The sequence below is a fragment of the Hemibagrus wyckioides genome, linkage group LG13 (genome assembly GCF_019097595.1).
Source record: "Hemibagrus wyckioides isolate EC202008001 linkage group LG13, SWU_Hwy_1.0, whole genome shotgun sequence".
Lineage (NCBI taxonomy): Eukaryota > Metazoa > Chordata > Actinopteri > Siluriformes > Bagridae > Hemibagrus > Hemibagrus wyckioides.
The window spans coordinates 89096-106504 of NC_080722.1; the positions used below are offsets into that span (position 1 = coordinate 89096).

General features: G+C 42.1%; 1 protein-coding gene across 1 annotated transcript in view; it reads left to right on the forward strand.

The window, feature by feature from the left end:
• The window catches only part of LOC131363398 (macrophage mannose receptor 1-like), a 34087-nt gene extending 21832 nt beyond the window's left edge, over positions 1-12255 (forward strand). The window contains exons 3-6 of the mRNA XM_058405896.1: positions 10263-10634; positions 10867-11208; positions 11307-11398; positions 11597-12255. Of these exons, the coding sequence (XP_058261879.1) occupies positions 10263-10634; positions 10867-11208; positions 11307-11398; positions 11597-11692 (902 nt within the window). The 3' untranslated portion in view covers positions 11693-12255. The remainder of the gene's footprint in view (positions 1-10262; positions 10635-10866; positions 11209-11306; positions 11399-11596) is intronic.
• Positions 12256-17409: the final 5154 nt, after the last annotated feature.

A 17409-nucleotide genomic window follows, 5' to 3' on the forward strand; every position in this document is an offset into this window, starting at 1 on the left:
GAAGAAACCTTGAGAGGAACCAGGCTCAGAAGGGAACCCATCCTCATTTGGGTGACACTAAACAGTAAATAATGTAACTGTAACTGATTAATGTCCTTTCTACAACAGAAATCAATGACCATGAGGAACTATTAGGTCAGTGTAGTTTCTAAGGTCATTATAAACACTAGTTCTTTGCTGTCACTGGCTGACAGATGAAATGGCATATCTGTGATGGTGTGAAAGTCCCCAAGTGGCTCTGTCCATGGCTGTCTCCTGGTCCACACAGATCCATCCACAGCATCAGTGGGCACCATCAAGCAGCAAGACTCTGACCAGGGGTAGGGCAGTGGTCACACTGGAAACTGGTGAACACTGGGAGCTCAGGAGTGGGGTGTATAGCTAGATAGAGAAAGAAAGAGAGAGAGAAAGAGAAAGATATTAAGTTTCTGATCATGTGATGCTTAAAGACAGTGTGGAATTATGTGTAAAGTGCAGGCAGGGACTCCGGCAAGACTAGCTATGACATCATAACTAAAAGGGAGAGCCAGAAGGTCACAGACATGAAGGCTTCCTGGGACATAAAGCATCCAACCACTTCACAGTCAGCAAACCTGAGCGACTTGTGAGGGTGGTAAGATGACAGCATCCAACACATCCCAGTACACCAAACACTCTATGACCATGAACCTTCCAGATCTGCTCCTTTACATAAGAAAACTATACATTAAAAACTCGACTAAACAAATGTGTCTTCAGCCTAGACTTAAACATTGAGACTGTGTCTGAATCCCCAACACTAATTGGAAGGCTGTTCCATAACTTTGGGGCTTTGAAAGAGAAAGCTCTGCCCCCTGCTGTAGCCTTTGCTACTTGAGGTACTACCAAGTAACCAGCACCCTTTGATCGGAGTAGGCGTGGCAGATCATAAAAGACTAAAAGATCGCTCAGGTACTGCGGCGCGAGACCATTTAGTGCTTTATAGGTTAGTAACAGAATTTTATAATCAATGTGAAATTTGACTGGGAGCCAATGTAGTGTGGCTAAAATAGGAGTGATGTGTTCATATCTTCTGGTTCTAGTTAGGACTCTAGCTGCTGCATTCTGGACTAACTGGAGCTTGTTCCTGCTCCTACTGGAACATCCAGACAGTAAGACATTACAAAAATCCAACCTAGAAGTAACAAAAGCATGAACTAATTTTTCTGCATCATGAAGTGACAACATATTTCTTATCTTAGCAATATTCCTAAGATGGAAGAAGGCTACCCTAGTGATATTATCTACATGAGCTTCGAATGAAAGACCAGAGTCAATAATCACACCAAGATCTTTTACTGCTGGACAAGATGAAACCAAAAGACCATCCACCATTACTCTGTAATCAGAAAGCTCACTTCTAACTGCCTGTGGTCCTAGTACAAGCACCTCTGTCTTGTCCAAATTAAGCAGGAGGAAGTTAGTGGCCATCCAATGTCTAATGTCCTTTACACATTCTTCTATCTTAATAAGCTGGTGTCTCTCATCTGATTTAGAATGAAACATATAGCTGTGTGTCATCTGCATAACAGTGGAAGCTAATACCATGTTTATGAATAATTGCACCAAGGAGTAACATATATAGGGAGAAAAGCAGTGGGCCTAAGACCGAACCTTGTGGAACACCGAACATAACCTTGGTATGCATGGAGAAGTCACCATCTAGATCTACAAACTGATAACGGTCAGTCAAATAAGACCTGAGCCAGGAGAGGGCTGTTCCTTTAACACCAATATGTTCTAGTCTATCAAGTAGAACAGTGTGGTCAATGGTGTCAAAAGCTGCACTAAGATCCAGTAACACCAGTAAGGAGACACAACCCTGATCAGAGGTCAGTAACAGGTCATTGACCACTTTAACCAGTGCTGTCTCTGTGCTATGATGAGGCCTAAATCCTGACTGATACATTTCATAAATGTTATTTCTATGCAGGTCTGAACATAACTGCTGTGCTACAGCCTTTTCTAGGATCTTGGAGATAAAGGGCAGGTTTGATATCGGTCTATAGTTAGACAGCTGACAGGGGTCGAGGTCCGTTTTTTTAATCAAGGGTTTGATAACTGCTAGCTTAAAAGATTTAGGCACATAGCCAGTGCTTAGAGAAGAATTAATTACTTTTAGAAGGGGTTCAGTAGCTACTGGTAATATCTGTTTAAGGAAAGATGTGGGCAAAGGATCTAGGATGCAGGTAGAAGATTTTGAAGAAGAAATTAGTGAAATTAGATCAGGCTCTTGAAGTGGAGTGAAGCACTCTAAGCTCTGATCAGAAATAGTTATATTATCTAAAGGATTATCTATCAAATAATATGGTTTTAAATTAATAGTCTGAATTTTTTGCCTGATATTGTCAATTTTTTCATTGAAAAAATTCATGAAGTCATTGCTGCTAAATGTAGATGGTGTGCACTTTTCTACAGTGGTTTTACTCCTAGTTAGTTTTGCTACAGTGCTAAATAAAAATTTAGGATTGTTTTTGTTATCTTCAATTAGGGCAGAGAGATATGCTGATCTAGCAGCACTAAGAGAATTTTTGAATCTCAGAAGGCTTTCCTTCCACGCAATCTGGAATACTGCTAATTTAGTTTGACGCCATTTACGTTCTAGTTTCCTAGCTGATTGTTTTAAAGCTCGTGTGTGGTCGTTGTACCAGGGTGCTAGTTTCTTCTTTTTAATTTTTTTCCTTTTAAGTGGAGCTACAGTGTCTAGGGTGTTCCGAAATAATGACTCCAAGTAATCAGTCGCCTGGTCAAGTTCTGTGGGGTCAGAAGGTGAACCAATCATGTGTGATAATTGACAGTGCAGTGCACACACAAAGATGTACAGAGAAGATGTACAGTGAGTGTTATTGTGTGTACAGAGTAGTGCAATATAGCATGTGCAACAATCAGCTGAGGTAGAATGTTATGTTGTGTGGGGGTAAGAACAGAGAATCCAGATCCTAGGTGTACTGGTTGAGGCCCTGAATGGCCTGCGGGAAGAAGCTCCTCCTCATTCTCATTCAGTATTCGCCTTCAAGGAACGGAAACGTTTCCCTGACCGCAACAGAGAGAAGAGTCCATTGTTGGGATGGCTGAGGTCCTTCATAATCTTGCTGGCTTTGGTCCAGCACCGCTTGCTGTATATGGTGTCCAGGTCAGGAAGTTCGGTGCGGATGGTGCGCTCGGCTGATCGCACCACCCTCTGGAGAGCTTGCCTGTCCTGTTTGGTGCTGTTCCCAAACCAGGCAGTGATACTTCCTGTCAGGATGCTCTGAATGGTGCAGGTGTAGAATGTCTTTAGCACCTTTGAGGGCAGTTTAAAGTCCTTCAGGCGTCTGAGATGATAAAGACCCTCCAGGGTCCACACTTCACCAGGGTGTTAACATGACAGGACCATGTCAGGTCCTGTGTGATGTAAACACCTAGGTAATGGAAACTGTCCACTCTCTCCACTGGGGTCCCGTTGATGGTGAGGGGCTGGTAATTCCTCTCCTGCTTTGTGCTAAAGTCCACTATCAGCTCCTTAGTCTTGCTGACGTTCAGAAGGAGATTGTTGACCTGGCACCATGTCTCCAGGTTTTTAATCTCCTCTATGTAGGCCGTCTCGTCGTTATTGGAGATCAGGCCCACCACCACAGTATCGTCCGCAAACTTCACGATGTTGGTGGAGCTGGAAGTGGCCACACAGTCAAAGGTGTACAGAGAGTACAGCAGGGGGCTCAGAACACAACCCTGGGGGGCTCCAGTGCTGAGGGTGAGTGAGGGTGAGACATGGTTGCCCACCCGTACTGCCTGAGGTCTGTCTCACAGGAAGTTGGAGATCCACCGACACAGGGATGGGCTAAGGCTTAGTAGTGAGTATGGAGGGAATTATGGTGTTAAATGCTGAACTGTAGTCGACAAACAGCATTTTGACATAATTCCCCCTTCTGCTGTCCAGATGGCTCAGAGCTACATGATGGAGGTGTGCGATGGCGTCCTCTGTAGATCGGTTGGGACGGTACGCGAACTGTAGCAGGTCCAAGGTGTCAGGTAGGGAAGAAGTGATGAAGTCTCTGATGAGTCTTTCGAAGCACTTCATCACCACTGAGGTCAGGGCCACTGGACGGTAGTCATTCAGGCAGGCGGGCTGGGGTTTCTTGGGGACAGGAACAATGGTGGACCGTTTGAAGCACATCGGGATTGTAGACTGTTCCAGGGAGAGGTTGAAAATCTCAGTGAACACAGGAGCAAGCTGGTCAGCACAGGCCTTCAGGACCCGACCCGTGATGCCATCTGGTCCTGCTGCCATCCTGGTGTTCACTCTCCTGAATGCCTTTCTCACGTCGTGCTCCAGGACTGTGAACACGCCGTCCTCTCCGGCATGCTCCTCGTGTGTGCTGCCTGTAGCGCTGTTAGCACTGCTAACGCCGTAAGCGCTCTGAGCTGCAGCCTCGAAGCGAGCATAAAAGGTGTTTAGCTCGTCTGCCAGAGAAGAGTCTGCATTCACCGATCTAGAAGATGGTGTTTTGTAGTCCGTCATAGTAATTAGTCCCTGCCACAGACTCCTAGAGCCACTCTGTTGAAATTGTGACTTTAGTTTCTGTCCATAGCACTGCTTCGCCTCCTTCACCACTCTGCGCACGCTGTAGGATGCAGCTTTATACTCGTCCATATTTCCGCTGGTGAGCCCCGTGTTGTACGCAGCGGAGCGGCATCTCAGAGCATCGCGGACGGATTTATCCACCCATGGCTTCTGATTGGGGAAAGTCTTGATAGTCTTGTGAACTGTCTCATCTGCTAGTTTCCAGATGAATCCCACAACCGCTTCCGTAAACATGTTGACGTCATCAGAGCTGTGCCGGAACATGTACCAGTCTATGTCCTCCAGAGCGTCCTGCAGAGCGTCCACCGATTGGTCTGTCCAGCGTAAGACCTCCCTCTGAGCCAGAACTTCCTGCTTGAGCCTTTGTTTATATTTCGGCATGAGGAAGATGGCGGCGTGGTCGGATTTCCCAAACGGTGGGCGAGATTGTGCCTTGTAGCCGTCTCTGACTGTAGTGTAGCAATGGTCCAGTGTCCTTTCACCCCTCGTGGGGCAGCTGATGTGTTGGTAAAAGTTTGGCGCTGTGCGTTTGAGGTTGGCAATATTAAAGTCCCCCACCACAATAAGCACAGCGTCCCGGTGTAGTGTCTGGTGTTGTATGAGTGCTTCATGCAGCTCGCATAAAGCAGTGTCCGCCTGAGGCAGAATATAAACGGCGCTGACTATGACCAATGTAAACTCCAGAGGAAGATAAAAAGGACGACAGTTGATGGTCAGTAGTTCCAGGTTGGGTGTGCAGGAGCGTGTGAGAGGAACAATGCTCGCACTGTCGCACCAGCTGCTGTTCACCATTAAACACACTCCGCCTCCTCTCGACTTCCCCGACTCCTGTGTTCTGTCCATGCGGTGGACCGAGAAGAACTCGGCCGGCTGGATGGCGTGGTCCGGCACCGCTGGGTTCAGCCATGTCTCGGTGAAGCAGAGGAGACTGCAGTCCTGAATGTCTCTCTGGAACTTTACCCTGGCCCTGAGGTCATCAAGCTTGTTCTCCAGCAACTGGACGTTGGCGAGCAGGATGCTAGGCAGAGGTGTGCGGTGTCCACGGGCTCTCAGCCTGTTCCTGACGCCGGCTCGTTTCCCTCGGGGCCGCCACTTCGGGTCGCGTCCTTTGTTCTCCCTCAGGATCTCACTCGGCCAGCTTGGATCCGGGGTCAAAAATGTCGAATTGTGAGTACATTGTACACCAATAGAAATAAGAGTATCTCTATTGTAACGAATGTACTCCATGATGGAGAATTAGCCGGTATTACTGTACTTAAACTTAATTTAAAACACAAAAACAAAGAAAAAGTTGTAGGAGCAGTCATGACGGCAGCCGACCTCACCGGTGCCATCTTGGAAACATCTCGTGACTAAGACGCATTCTAAATGAAACTAGATAATGATCTGAGAGCTTCTGACTGTGGAAGAGTGACTATGTTTTCTATATTTAATCCAAATGTAAAAATGAGATCCAGAGTGTGACCTCCATAATGAGTGGGTCCTATTACATTTTGATTAACACCTAATGAATCTAAGATGGACACACCTGCTGTTCTCAGAGGGTCTTCTGGCTTATCAAAATGAATGTTGAAGTCTCCTACTATTAGTGCTTTGTCTAAAGAAACAACAAGGTTTGAAGTAAAATCCCCAGATTCACTGAGGAATTCAGAGTGTGGCCCTGGGGGTCTGTAAATAACAATTAGTGGAATTGACTCTGTGAACTTATTATTAGTACTTGCATACATTAGGTTAGTATAAAGAACTTCGAATGTGTTGAACTGATGTCTGGGTTTTTGTGTGGTGCTTAGCTTATTATCATGAATAACTGCGACACCTCCTCCCCTGCCTGTTAGACGCGGTTGATGTATATAGCTATAGCCAGGCAGACAAGCTTCATTTAATGCTACGTACTCGTTTTGTTTAATCCATGTTTCTGTTAAACAAAGAACACTGAACTCCTGATCAGTAATCAGTTCATTAATTATAAGTGTTTTAGTTGACAGATCTTATATTTAACAGTCCTAGCTTCAGATCAAAGATGCTGGCTGTGCATTCACTATCATCTAGTTTTATGTTAATCAGGTTACTAAAACAAATTTTCTGATTGTTAAAACATTTTCGTTTGGTTCGGGGAATTCAGAGTAATGTGTTTGCACTGGTCCACTTTTGCACTATTATAGAGTTCTGGTTTCCATTTCTTCTTCTTACATTTTTTATGATTAATAAAGTCAGAATATAGTGTGTGATGGATTGATGTATTTATAGAACATGTGAACCTTTCAGAATCCTTCTGAATTGGTAATCCTACTGTCTGATACAATACACTGTAATATTTAGAACAGGAATCGTAATGTTTTTGGACACAGTAGAGGTAGATAGATTCTGAAATATTTTGCTTAGGGACATACTGTATTTTTTTTTAAATAAAAAGCATTAAAATGTAATGCTTCATGTTTTGTACTCAAGGAAAAAACAGATTACAGTCTGAGATCTAAATTGAAAAAGGAACTTATGGGAATATCTGCCACAGATCTAACATTGAAATAAATCTGGTCATTTCTGGTTGAGTAAGTGAACTGGCTCTGAGTGAACTGGCGCTGTTAGCTTCCGCTGCTTTCCAACTACAGTTCCACCTGTCGGAGCTGCCACCGGCTTTACAATTTCACTTGGACATTGTTCGTCACCCTCATCTGAAATACATCCACTGTGGGTCCCGTAGGAGTTTTCACTATGATGACTCTAAGACTATAAAATATTTCTGTTCTTCAACTCATCACCCCTTAAGAAACACTGGTCGGGAATAACCACTGTGTTTAAGCTAGCCTAGCAAGGTCAGCTAATGACACTGTTAAACATGACAACGCCAATATCAACTTTGGCCTATTCAACATCCACTCCCTTGTGAACAAGTGTCATCTTGTGCAAGATCTCCTGATGGACCATAAACTTGACTTTTTGTGTTTGACTGAGATGGGGCAATAGCCTAATGACTTTTCACAATTGAATGAATCTACTCCTCCTGGGTTTGTTTATATCTGTCAACCCTGTCCCTCTGGAAGGGGGGAAGTCTCGCGATAATCTATCACAAGAAGTGGAAAGTCTCGTCTGTGTCAGTACCGGTGTTTCCCTCATTTGAATCCATAGTATCTAGACTGACAGGACCTACTTGTCACCCTATTATTGTTGCTGCTATATATCGCCCACCTAAGCCAAACACTGACTTTCTAAATGAATTTGCCAAGTTTCTTACTCATTTCAGTGCACTTTCTCCAAATATATTATTGTTGGGAGATTTTAATATACATATGGACAGTACCACCAATGTTCTCACCAGGGACTTTTTATCTTGTCTGGATAGTTTTGGTCTCCAGCAATTCAAAAATTTCCCGACTCATTCAAAAGGACATATTTTGGACTTGATTTGCTGTTCTGGCCTTGTTCTTCAGTTGATCTTCTGTTCTCTGATCACATGCTGATATCTTTCAGTATCAGTTTTACCTTATCCCAACTAAAATATGTCACGTTTCTTTCCACAATATTAAAAACATTGATTTATCTCTTCTTTCTAATGGGATCAACAGCCTGCCTGGAACTGAGAATTTACTCACCACTGATGACCTCGTCTTCCACTACAACAATGGTCTTCATGGCCTTCTCAATGCTCTTGCTCCTCTGAAAATCGGACTGTCTCTTTTACTCATTCTGCACCATGGTATAAACCTGAGCTCCGTCAGCTTAAAGCTAAAGGTCATCAATTGGAACATCTTCAAAAACTGGACTTAAAACTGGACTTACTGTTCATAAACAAATGTATCATAACCATCAAAATTACCAAAACTATCAAAATCTATCTACTATTCTAACTTGATTAAGTCAGGTGCAGATAATACTTTTCTCAATCTTCAACAGTCTACTATGGCCACCGGATACTCTCCCACCTCACCTTCACTCAACTGCTCATTAGGATCATTAAACTTTTTTTAAAGCTAAAATTGACAATATTCATCAACTGACCTCTTTGAACACCTCTTCTTCTTTGTTTTACATTTCTCTTCTTACACCCTCTGCATCTTCATTATCTAGTTATAAACTGCCACCTATTGCTGAAGTATCACAGATTATTCATGAATACAAACCTTCATCTAGTCAGTTAGATCCTCTCCCAACCTATTTAGTAAAAGCCTGCTTGCCTTCTTTATCCACCTTAATAACTAACATTATACATTCTTCTCTGAGTTCTGGTCATGTTCCATCATTCCTTAAAATAACACCTATACTTAAAAAACCTGATGTGGACCCCAATAACCTTAATAATTTTCAGCATCTCGAATTTACACTTTTTATCCAAAATACTTGAAAAAATAGTCGCAGGTCAGATTTATGATCACTTAACCACCAACAACCTGTTTGAAGAATATCAGTCTGGTTTTCGTCCATCTCATAGTACTGAGGCAGCACTCGTAAAAATCACAAACAATCTTCTAATGGCAGCGGATTCTGGACTTTTAACAATTCTTATTTTCCTGGATCTGAGTGCAACTTTCGACAGCATTCTCCTTGAACGGCTTGCCTCTCATGGCAACTCTGGCATATGTCACGACTGGTTTAAATCATATCTTTCCCACTAGAGTTTGTTCAGCTTAAAAATTTTAGATCTGTCATCTCCTGTTACTAGAGGTGTTCCCCAAGTTTCCGTGCTAGGCCCTCTCTTATTTATCATCTGTCTCCTTCCTCTTGGCAATATCTTTTGTAAGCACAATATTAATTTTCATTCTAAACGAAATTAAATCTTGGTTTTCTTGCAATTTTCAAATGAATAGCAATAAAACAGAAGTCCTTCTTGTTGGCTCCAAGTCCACCTTAGCTAAAGCTGAAAGTTTGTCATTAAATATTGACAATTCCACTGTTTTTCCTTCTCCTCAGGTAAAGCACGCTTTCCTTAGAGGCTCATGTTAATAATGTTACTCAGTCCGTGTACCTTCACCTCCGCAATATTAATCCCCTCCGCCCAATACACAGCACAATACTACCATTTTAGTCCATGCCCTTGTTACATCACGTTTTGATTCTTGGTTGGTTCTTTTTGGATTCCTTTAAAAAAAATCTTCATAAACCTTAACTTCTACAGAACTCTGCAGCTCGCATTATTACTCAAATGCCTTCTATTGATCATGTCTCGCCAGTTCTTCACCAGCTTCACTGGCTTCCTGTGAAGTTTCACATTGATTACAAAATTCTGCTATTCACTTTCAAGGTTCTTCATAATCTTGCTCCACCATATCTGTCTGACCTTCTCCAATTATACACACCTTCCCGTACACTCAGATCCTCTTTTGCGAACCAGCTCACCACACCAGCAGCTCGACTCTCCACCATGGGGCTTACAGCATTCAGTTGCTCTGCACCCAGCCTTTGGAACAGTCTTCCTCATGACATCAGGAGTATAGACTCTCTGACAACCTTTAAATCCAGACTCAAAACTTACATGTTGAGAACTGCATTTTATATCTGAACTTGTTCATTATTTTATTACTTTATTTTAAATATTTTATTCTATTATTCTGTTGTCTATTTGTATGTTTTACATAATGCTTGTATTTTAAATGTATTTTTGTAAGGTGACCTTGAGAGTTTGTAAGGCCCAACAAATAAAATGTATTATTATTTATTATTATAAAGCCTTTAAACTCTTTTACAGGAGTCATACCCCTCACACTGTCTGTCCCTCGTATGTACTATCTGATCCAACAAGGAAGAAGTTGGATTAATGCTCAAGCTTACTGTCAGGCAAACCACGATGACCTGGCCATCATTCAAAGTAGCGGTAACATGATTCACCTTCAGAATGAAGTACAGAGACAACAATTCAGTTCCAGTGCTTGGATTGGACTCTACAATGACATCAACAGCTGGTACTGGTCTTATAGAAGTGAGACACTGGGAACTATGATAAAATGGGTTACTGGAGAGCCTAACAATAGTGGTGGACATCAAGAGTGTGCTGCAATATTTACTTTGGGTTGGTCAGACAGAATATGTACAGAAGCATTTCATTTTGTGTGCTTCGATGGTGAGAAGCTTCAGTATTCTGAACTGTTTAAAGTTTGCTATCACATGCTGAAATGTTATTTTCAAAATACAAATTTAAGAAATACATTTGCACAAAATGTGCAAAGTGCTTTTACTTTATTTGCATATTTGTTTTCTTATTAATGAAAAACCTCCTTTATTTGGTGTTTATTTGTAGGAGGTATTTAATGTGAAATTTCAGGGTGAATTAATTGTGTTTTTAATTCTCTCAGAGAGTAAAACTGGAAACTCCAGTTATATTTATTTTTCTACACCAAAGTCTTGGTATGATGCTCAGAGTTACTGCAGACAGTATCACACAGACCTGGCCAGCACAAGAGATGCAACAGAGTACTCATACATACATGATTTGGTAACACCTTTGACGGGATACACTTGGATTGGTCTGACCAGACACTCCTGGAAGTGGATAGACCAAACTAACTTCTCTACCATCAGCTGGATGCCTGGAAAACCTGATAATGCCCTAAAAAAAGAAAACTGTGGTTATTTAAATAATAGTCAGGCTGTTGATGCACTGTGCTCTGATGTAATGCCATTCTTCTGTTACTCAGGTAAGTTTACTCGGTCTTATTTTTAGACCAACTGCTTTTAGAACATTAGATTAATTGTATTTGTGTGTATATGTATATATCTATGCATTTCTACTCAGTAATCACAGGAAAAATACAAGTCCTAAGATTTAATGTCCAGTCCAGTCAGGATATGAATGACCCTGCAGTACAGGCCACCACCCTAGAGCAGGTGAGTCTCATCCCCCACAAGACCCCACTTACAATGTGCCTTTTCCACCTCATTATGTCTTTATTAATGTCTTAATATTAATCTCTGACACATGCGCACTGTATTTTAATCAGTATGTACTTATCTATAGTATTTTTTAACAGATTTCACAAGGATGTCTCTTTACAGCATTATTTTAACTTTTATTTTGTTTTTCAGATCAAACAAAAATTCAAAGATCTTGGGATGACAGGGGACATCACTGTGAAATGGAGAGTGCAACCACATGGAGAGGTGTTTCACAAGGAGAAATAAAAAAAATACCAAAATATGACCCAGGAAAAGAGTGACCTCTGTTTCTTAAATTGCATAATTCTGTAGTGTATTAATGGTGACGGGAAAGTTATATTGACATTATTTCTTTTTCGGTTGATATCTGATGTAATCTAGATATTTATCATTTATTTGTATACAGTACTCCTGTATGAATACCTTCAACATAAAACATTATGTGAGAAATAAACTGAAAGCTAGTAGACATTCTGACAGACCATTACTTCTTAACCATACGACTCCATGTGGAGTTTTGATAGCATTGCTCCTATACCACAGCATGAGGCGTCCACCTCTACAGTAAATAAGGTATTGGGATCGGGGTGGCATAGGATGGGGGCTGAGGTAAATCTTTTCTTAAGTTGATCAAACGCTTTGTTGTAAATTAACCAAAGACCAGTAGAAGAGCGATCACAGAGACTTGGAAGTATGTTGCAGGAATCTTTTATTGAAGATTAGAACACACTCAAAAGTGCTGTGGTCATCAAGATCTCCACAGACAGAAAAGAAACCTCTGGTATTCATACAGATTTTGGTGGCTGTCCTTCAGGTTGTGTTAAAGCAGCCCCCTCATTTCCCACACCACCTATTACAGACTATGTTTACCCACTAAGATTTGCGATTCATTTGGTTGCGAGAATGAATGTTTACAACCTTTCCCGAACAGGTTAGTGATCCTTCCTCTGCGAGAACTCTAGAAAATTTGTTTCCCCACAATTCCCCCTTTGAGAGTTCCCTTATAAACTCTCATAACTGTAATAAATTTTCAGGGGTAGTATATTTTAACTTTAACAGTTGACGCATTTCTATAATGTGGTTTAGCTGTCGGTCGTATGCAACATATGAATACATATGAAACATACATACCCTAAAAGTAAAATTAATAGAAGGTAACTGACAAAAACAGCGGTTTCTTTAATCCATGACCATGATTCACCAAAAAGAACTCTCCAAACCATGAGGCATTTTCCATTATCATATTATGAGTTTTATAGATATGATGTAGTCCAAGCACACTTTAAACTCTATGTGGCAGATTTTTCAACTTTCGGTGTGCTAAAGTACCAGATGTCTTCAGCGGCTGCAGAAAGATTTTCAAAGTATGTGATAAGAGCATCTGATGCAATGTGTACATTGGCACTTCTAAGATCAATAGTTCCTGGCATAGACATAGGACGCCCTGTTATTATTTCATGAGGGCTAAGCCCAACAGACCGGTTGGGGGATGCTCTGATGCTGCAGAGTACTGCAGGAAGAGCTTCAATCCAGGGTATTCCTTCTTGATGCATTTTACTTAGTCTGGTCTTTATTGTCCTATTAGCTCTTTCAACTTGCCCTGAGGCTTGTGGTCTATATGGACAATGCAAATTCCACTTAACCTTGAGCATCCTTGCCACTTCTTTAACTACTTCACCTGTGAAGTGTGTACCTTGATCAGAGTCAATAGTGTCAAGCAGACCCCATCTGGGGATAAAATCACTGACAAGGCATTTAGCTGTATGTGTGGCAGTGGCTCGACCAGTGGGATAGGCTTCTACCCATCTGGAGAATTTGTCTACCACTATCAAGACATAAGTTTTTCCTCTGCATCATGGTAATGATATGTAGTCAACCTGCAGTCACTGAAAAGGCCCTGGTGGGGCTGGGGTGTGTGCTGCTGGTGTGACTGTTGCTGGGACATCATTGTTCTGCTGACATGCAACACATCTTTTTGCTGTCTCTGTCGCTACTGCTCTGATAGCTGGGTTCCACCACTGATTAGAAAATCTGTGAACCATTGCTGTTGGATTAATGTGTCCTAAGTTGTGTAGCTGTTGGGCCAGATAGGGTAACAAAGACTCAGGTGCGACATACACTATATTGCCAAAAGTATTAGCTCACCTGCCTTGACTCGCATATGAACTTAAGTGACATCCCATTCCTAATCCATAGGGTTCAATATGACGTCGGTCCACCCTTTGCAGCTATAACAGCTTCAACTCTTCTGGGAAGGCTGTCCACAAGGTTTAGGAGTGTGTTTATGGGAATTTTTGACCATTCTTCCAGAAGCTCATTTGTGAGGTCAAACACTGATGTTGGACGAGAAGGCCTGGCTCTCAGTCTCCACTCTAATTCATCCCAAAGGTGTTCTATCGGGTTGAGGTCAGGACTCTGTGCAGGCCAGTCAAGTTCATCCACACCAGACTCTGTCATCCATGTCTTTATGGACCTTGCTTTGTGCACTGGTGCACAGTCATGTTGGAAGAGGAAGGGGCCAGCTCCAAACTGTTCCCACAAAGTTGGGAGCATAGAATTGTCCAAAATGTCTTGGTATGCTGAAGCATTCAGAGTTCCTTTCACTGGAACTAAGGGGCCAAGCCCAGCTCCTGAAAAACAACCCCACACCATAATCCCCCTCCACCAAACTTTACACTTAGCACAATGCAGTCAGACAAGTACCGTTCTCCTGGCAACCGCCAAACCCAGACTCGTCCATCAGATTGCCAGATGGAGAAGCGCGATTCGTCACTCCAGAGAACGCGTCTCCACTGCTCTAGAGTCCAGTGGAGGCGTGCTTTACACCACTGCATCCGACGCTTTGCATTGCACTTGGTGATGTATGGCTTGGATGCAGCTGCTCGGCCACAGAAACCCATTCCATGAAGCTCTCTGCGCACTGTTCTTGAGCTAATCTGAAGGCCACATGAAGTTTGGAGGTCTGTAGCGATTGACTCTGCAGAAAGTTGGTGACCTCTTCGCACTATGCGCCTCAGCATCCGCTGACCCCGCTCCGTCAGTTTACGTGGCCTACCACTTCGTGGCTGAGTTGCTGTCGTTCCCAAACACTTCCACGTTCTTATAATACAGCTGACAGTTGACTGTGGAATATTTAGGAGCGAGGAAATTTCATGACTGGATTTATTGCACAGGTGGCATCCTATCACAGTTCCACGCTGGAATTCACTGAGCTCCTGAGAGCGACCCATTCTTTCACAAATGTTTGTAAAAACAGTCTGCATGCCTAGGTGCTTGATTTTATACACCTGTGGCCATGGAAGTGATTGGAACACCTGATTCTGATTATTTGGATGGGTGAGCGAATACTTTTGGCAATATAGTGTATCTTCCCCCTTTGACCCAACAGCCTGATGAATCAACTTTAGCCCCTTTGTCTAGCCATGTCCAAACTTCATAAAGCAGAATATCGTTATACAGATTACTGAGTGAATCTGGGGGCACAACAACACTTTGAGCTGTCTTGCCAGCACACACCTGCACAGTATCACCTAAACAGGCTTGTTTAGCAGCTGTGTCTGCAAGAGCATTGCCCTTTGCTTCTTCAGAGTTAAGTGTAGCATGTGCTTTCACTTTTATTACAGCTAGATGTTTAGGAAGTGTCATAGCAAACAGTAGGTCTTTGACTAAGTCAGCATGCTTTATAGGTGTCCCAGAAGATGTGAGGAACTGACGACTTTGCCATATAATTCCAAAATCATGAACCACTCCAAAAGCAAATCTAGAGTCAGTATAAAAATTTGCTGTTGAGTCTGAAGCTAATGTACATGCTCTGGTCAATGCTATCAGTTCTGCAGCTTGTGCAGAAAAGTGATCTGGCAACGGGCCTGAAGCTACTACTTCAGTCAAGGTGGCAACGGCATATCCTGCCCATCTGTTTCCTTTAATGACTTGTGCAGAACCATCAACAAACAATACAAAATCTGCATTCTTTAGGGGTGTGTCTGCAATTATACTTGGAGATGAGTGTGTAAGCATAACACAATCATGAGTCACCTCATTCTCATCCTCTTCAGAAACATCAGTCCTTGTGAACATCATACAAGAGGATGGATTAGTGACTGGGGCACGTTGCAAAATTATATTTGGGGCTGTGACTGTGGCTACCCAATTTCCCCCAATGTGAGGAGGTGAAAGATGTGATTTTAGCTTGATTCATTAAGGCAGATCCTTGATGACTTTAGCATGCTGTTGTTAATTCTGAGAAATGCAATCTCATTCTTCATGTTGGCCTTTTCATCTTTCCAGATTGTTTCACTAGATTGGAAATTTCTTTTACAAATTAGCCCATCACCCAGTCTAGATTGAAGTTGCTCATTTTCAGCCTTTAACACATCTAGAGTCTTCTTAGTTACTTTGTATGCACCCAGAACTGCTTGAAGCACATTGGCAATTTTTCCTTTTTTGTTCTTAGGCATTTTGGGATCACTTTCAAATTTGGCCATAGCCCACTCATAAGGCTTATCAACAATGTTCTCGATTCCATCGAACATTCCCTGAGAGCCGTACTTAGCGATGTATTTAACAATCTTATTGAATTAATGAATTTAGTATGAACAATTTTTGACTATATGTTATCCAATTGCTTTAAGATACCCATTAGTTTATTTATTCACAGCTCCAGTACTTCAGACCCAAAATGAATAAACCAGCCACAATACGTCGGGCTTTAGAACTCGAAAGTTTCACTGTTTCAGACACAGCTACACTCTGTTGGGCCACAAGTCCAACTACAATAACACTCACAGCTCACAAACAACACTCACAAACAGTTTAAAATGTAACACTGTTACAGTACATCGGACAAAACCACACTACGTCGGGTTATTGTTATATTTTAAAATAGTCGACTTAGCCACAGTACTTCAGGCTTAAACTTAAGTTTAAAACACTGTCACCGTTTGTCGGACAAAACCACACTACTTTGGGTTATTGTTTTAAACTTCACAGAGCCGCTGTGCATCGGGCTCGCTACAGTTCCAGTTACTTTAGAAACCTCTAGTTATATTTCTGCTGTTTTATTACTTTTCCCTAATAAAACAACAACAAACAAAATAAAATAAACCACCTTCTTCCCTAATAAAGAGAGGCTAAACAATTTCTTAACACCCAACGGTAATTAACCTTCCCTGTAACAGAATATGTACAGAGACTTCCCTGGTTTACAGAGGATAACCAATTTATTAACACACAATGGTAGTTAACCTTCCCTGTAACAGAATATGTACAGAGGCTTCCCTGATTTACAGAGGATAACCAATTTGTTAAAACACCCCACAGCTGTGTTTAACACTTCCCTGACTTTTTCAGAGGATAACTGGATTACTCAAATCCTGGTCTTTAGGTTCGTTTAATAGAGTGACACTCACCAAATCTGAGAGTTGAGTTGCAGAAGTTCAGTCTGGACTTGTTTCAGGTGATCAGTCTGGAACAAACAGCATCGCTGGTGTAGGCTCAGCTCTGGATCAGTTAGCTCTTTCAGGTTACTTGCACCAATTGATGTGAATTCTGGCATCTGATTCTTGTGTCAACTTCTATCCGGGTCATGGCACCAACTGTTGTAAATTAACCGAAGACCAGTAGAAGAGCGATCACGGAGACTTGGAAGTATGTTGCAGGAATCTTTTATTGAAGATTAGAACACACTCAGAAGTGCTGTGGTCATCAAGATCTCCACAGACAGACAAGAAACCTCTGGTATTTATACAGATTTTGGCAGGCTGTCCTTCAGGTTGTGTTAAAGCAGCCCCCTCATTTCCCGCACCACCTATTATAGACTATACCCACTAAGATTTGTGACACAAGAAAATTTGTTTCCCACAGCTTGCTGGGCATTGTCAGACCAAAATAACTTCTTGGGCTTGGCCTTAAGTAGGAAAGTAAGTGGGGAGGTCACTGAACTATTACCTTGAAAAAATTGGGGG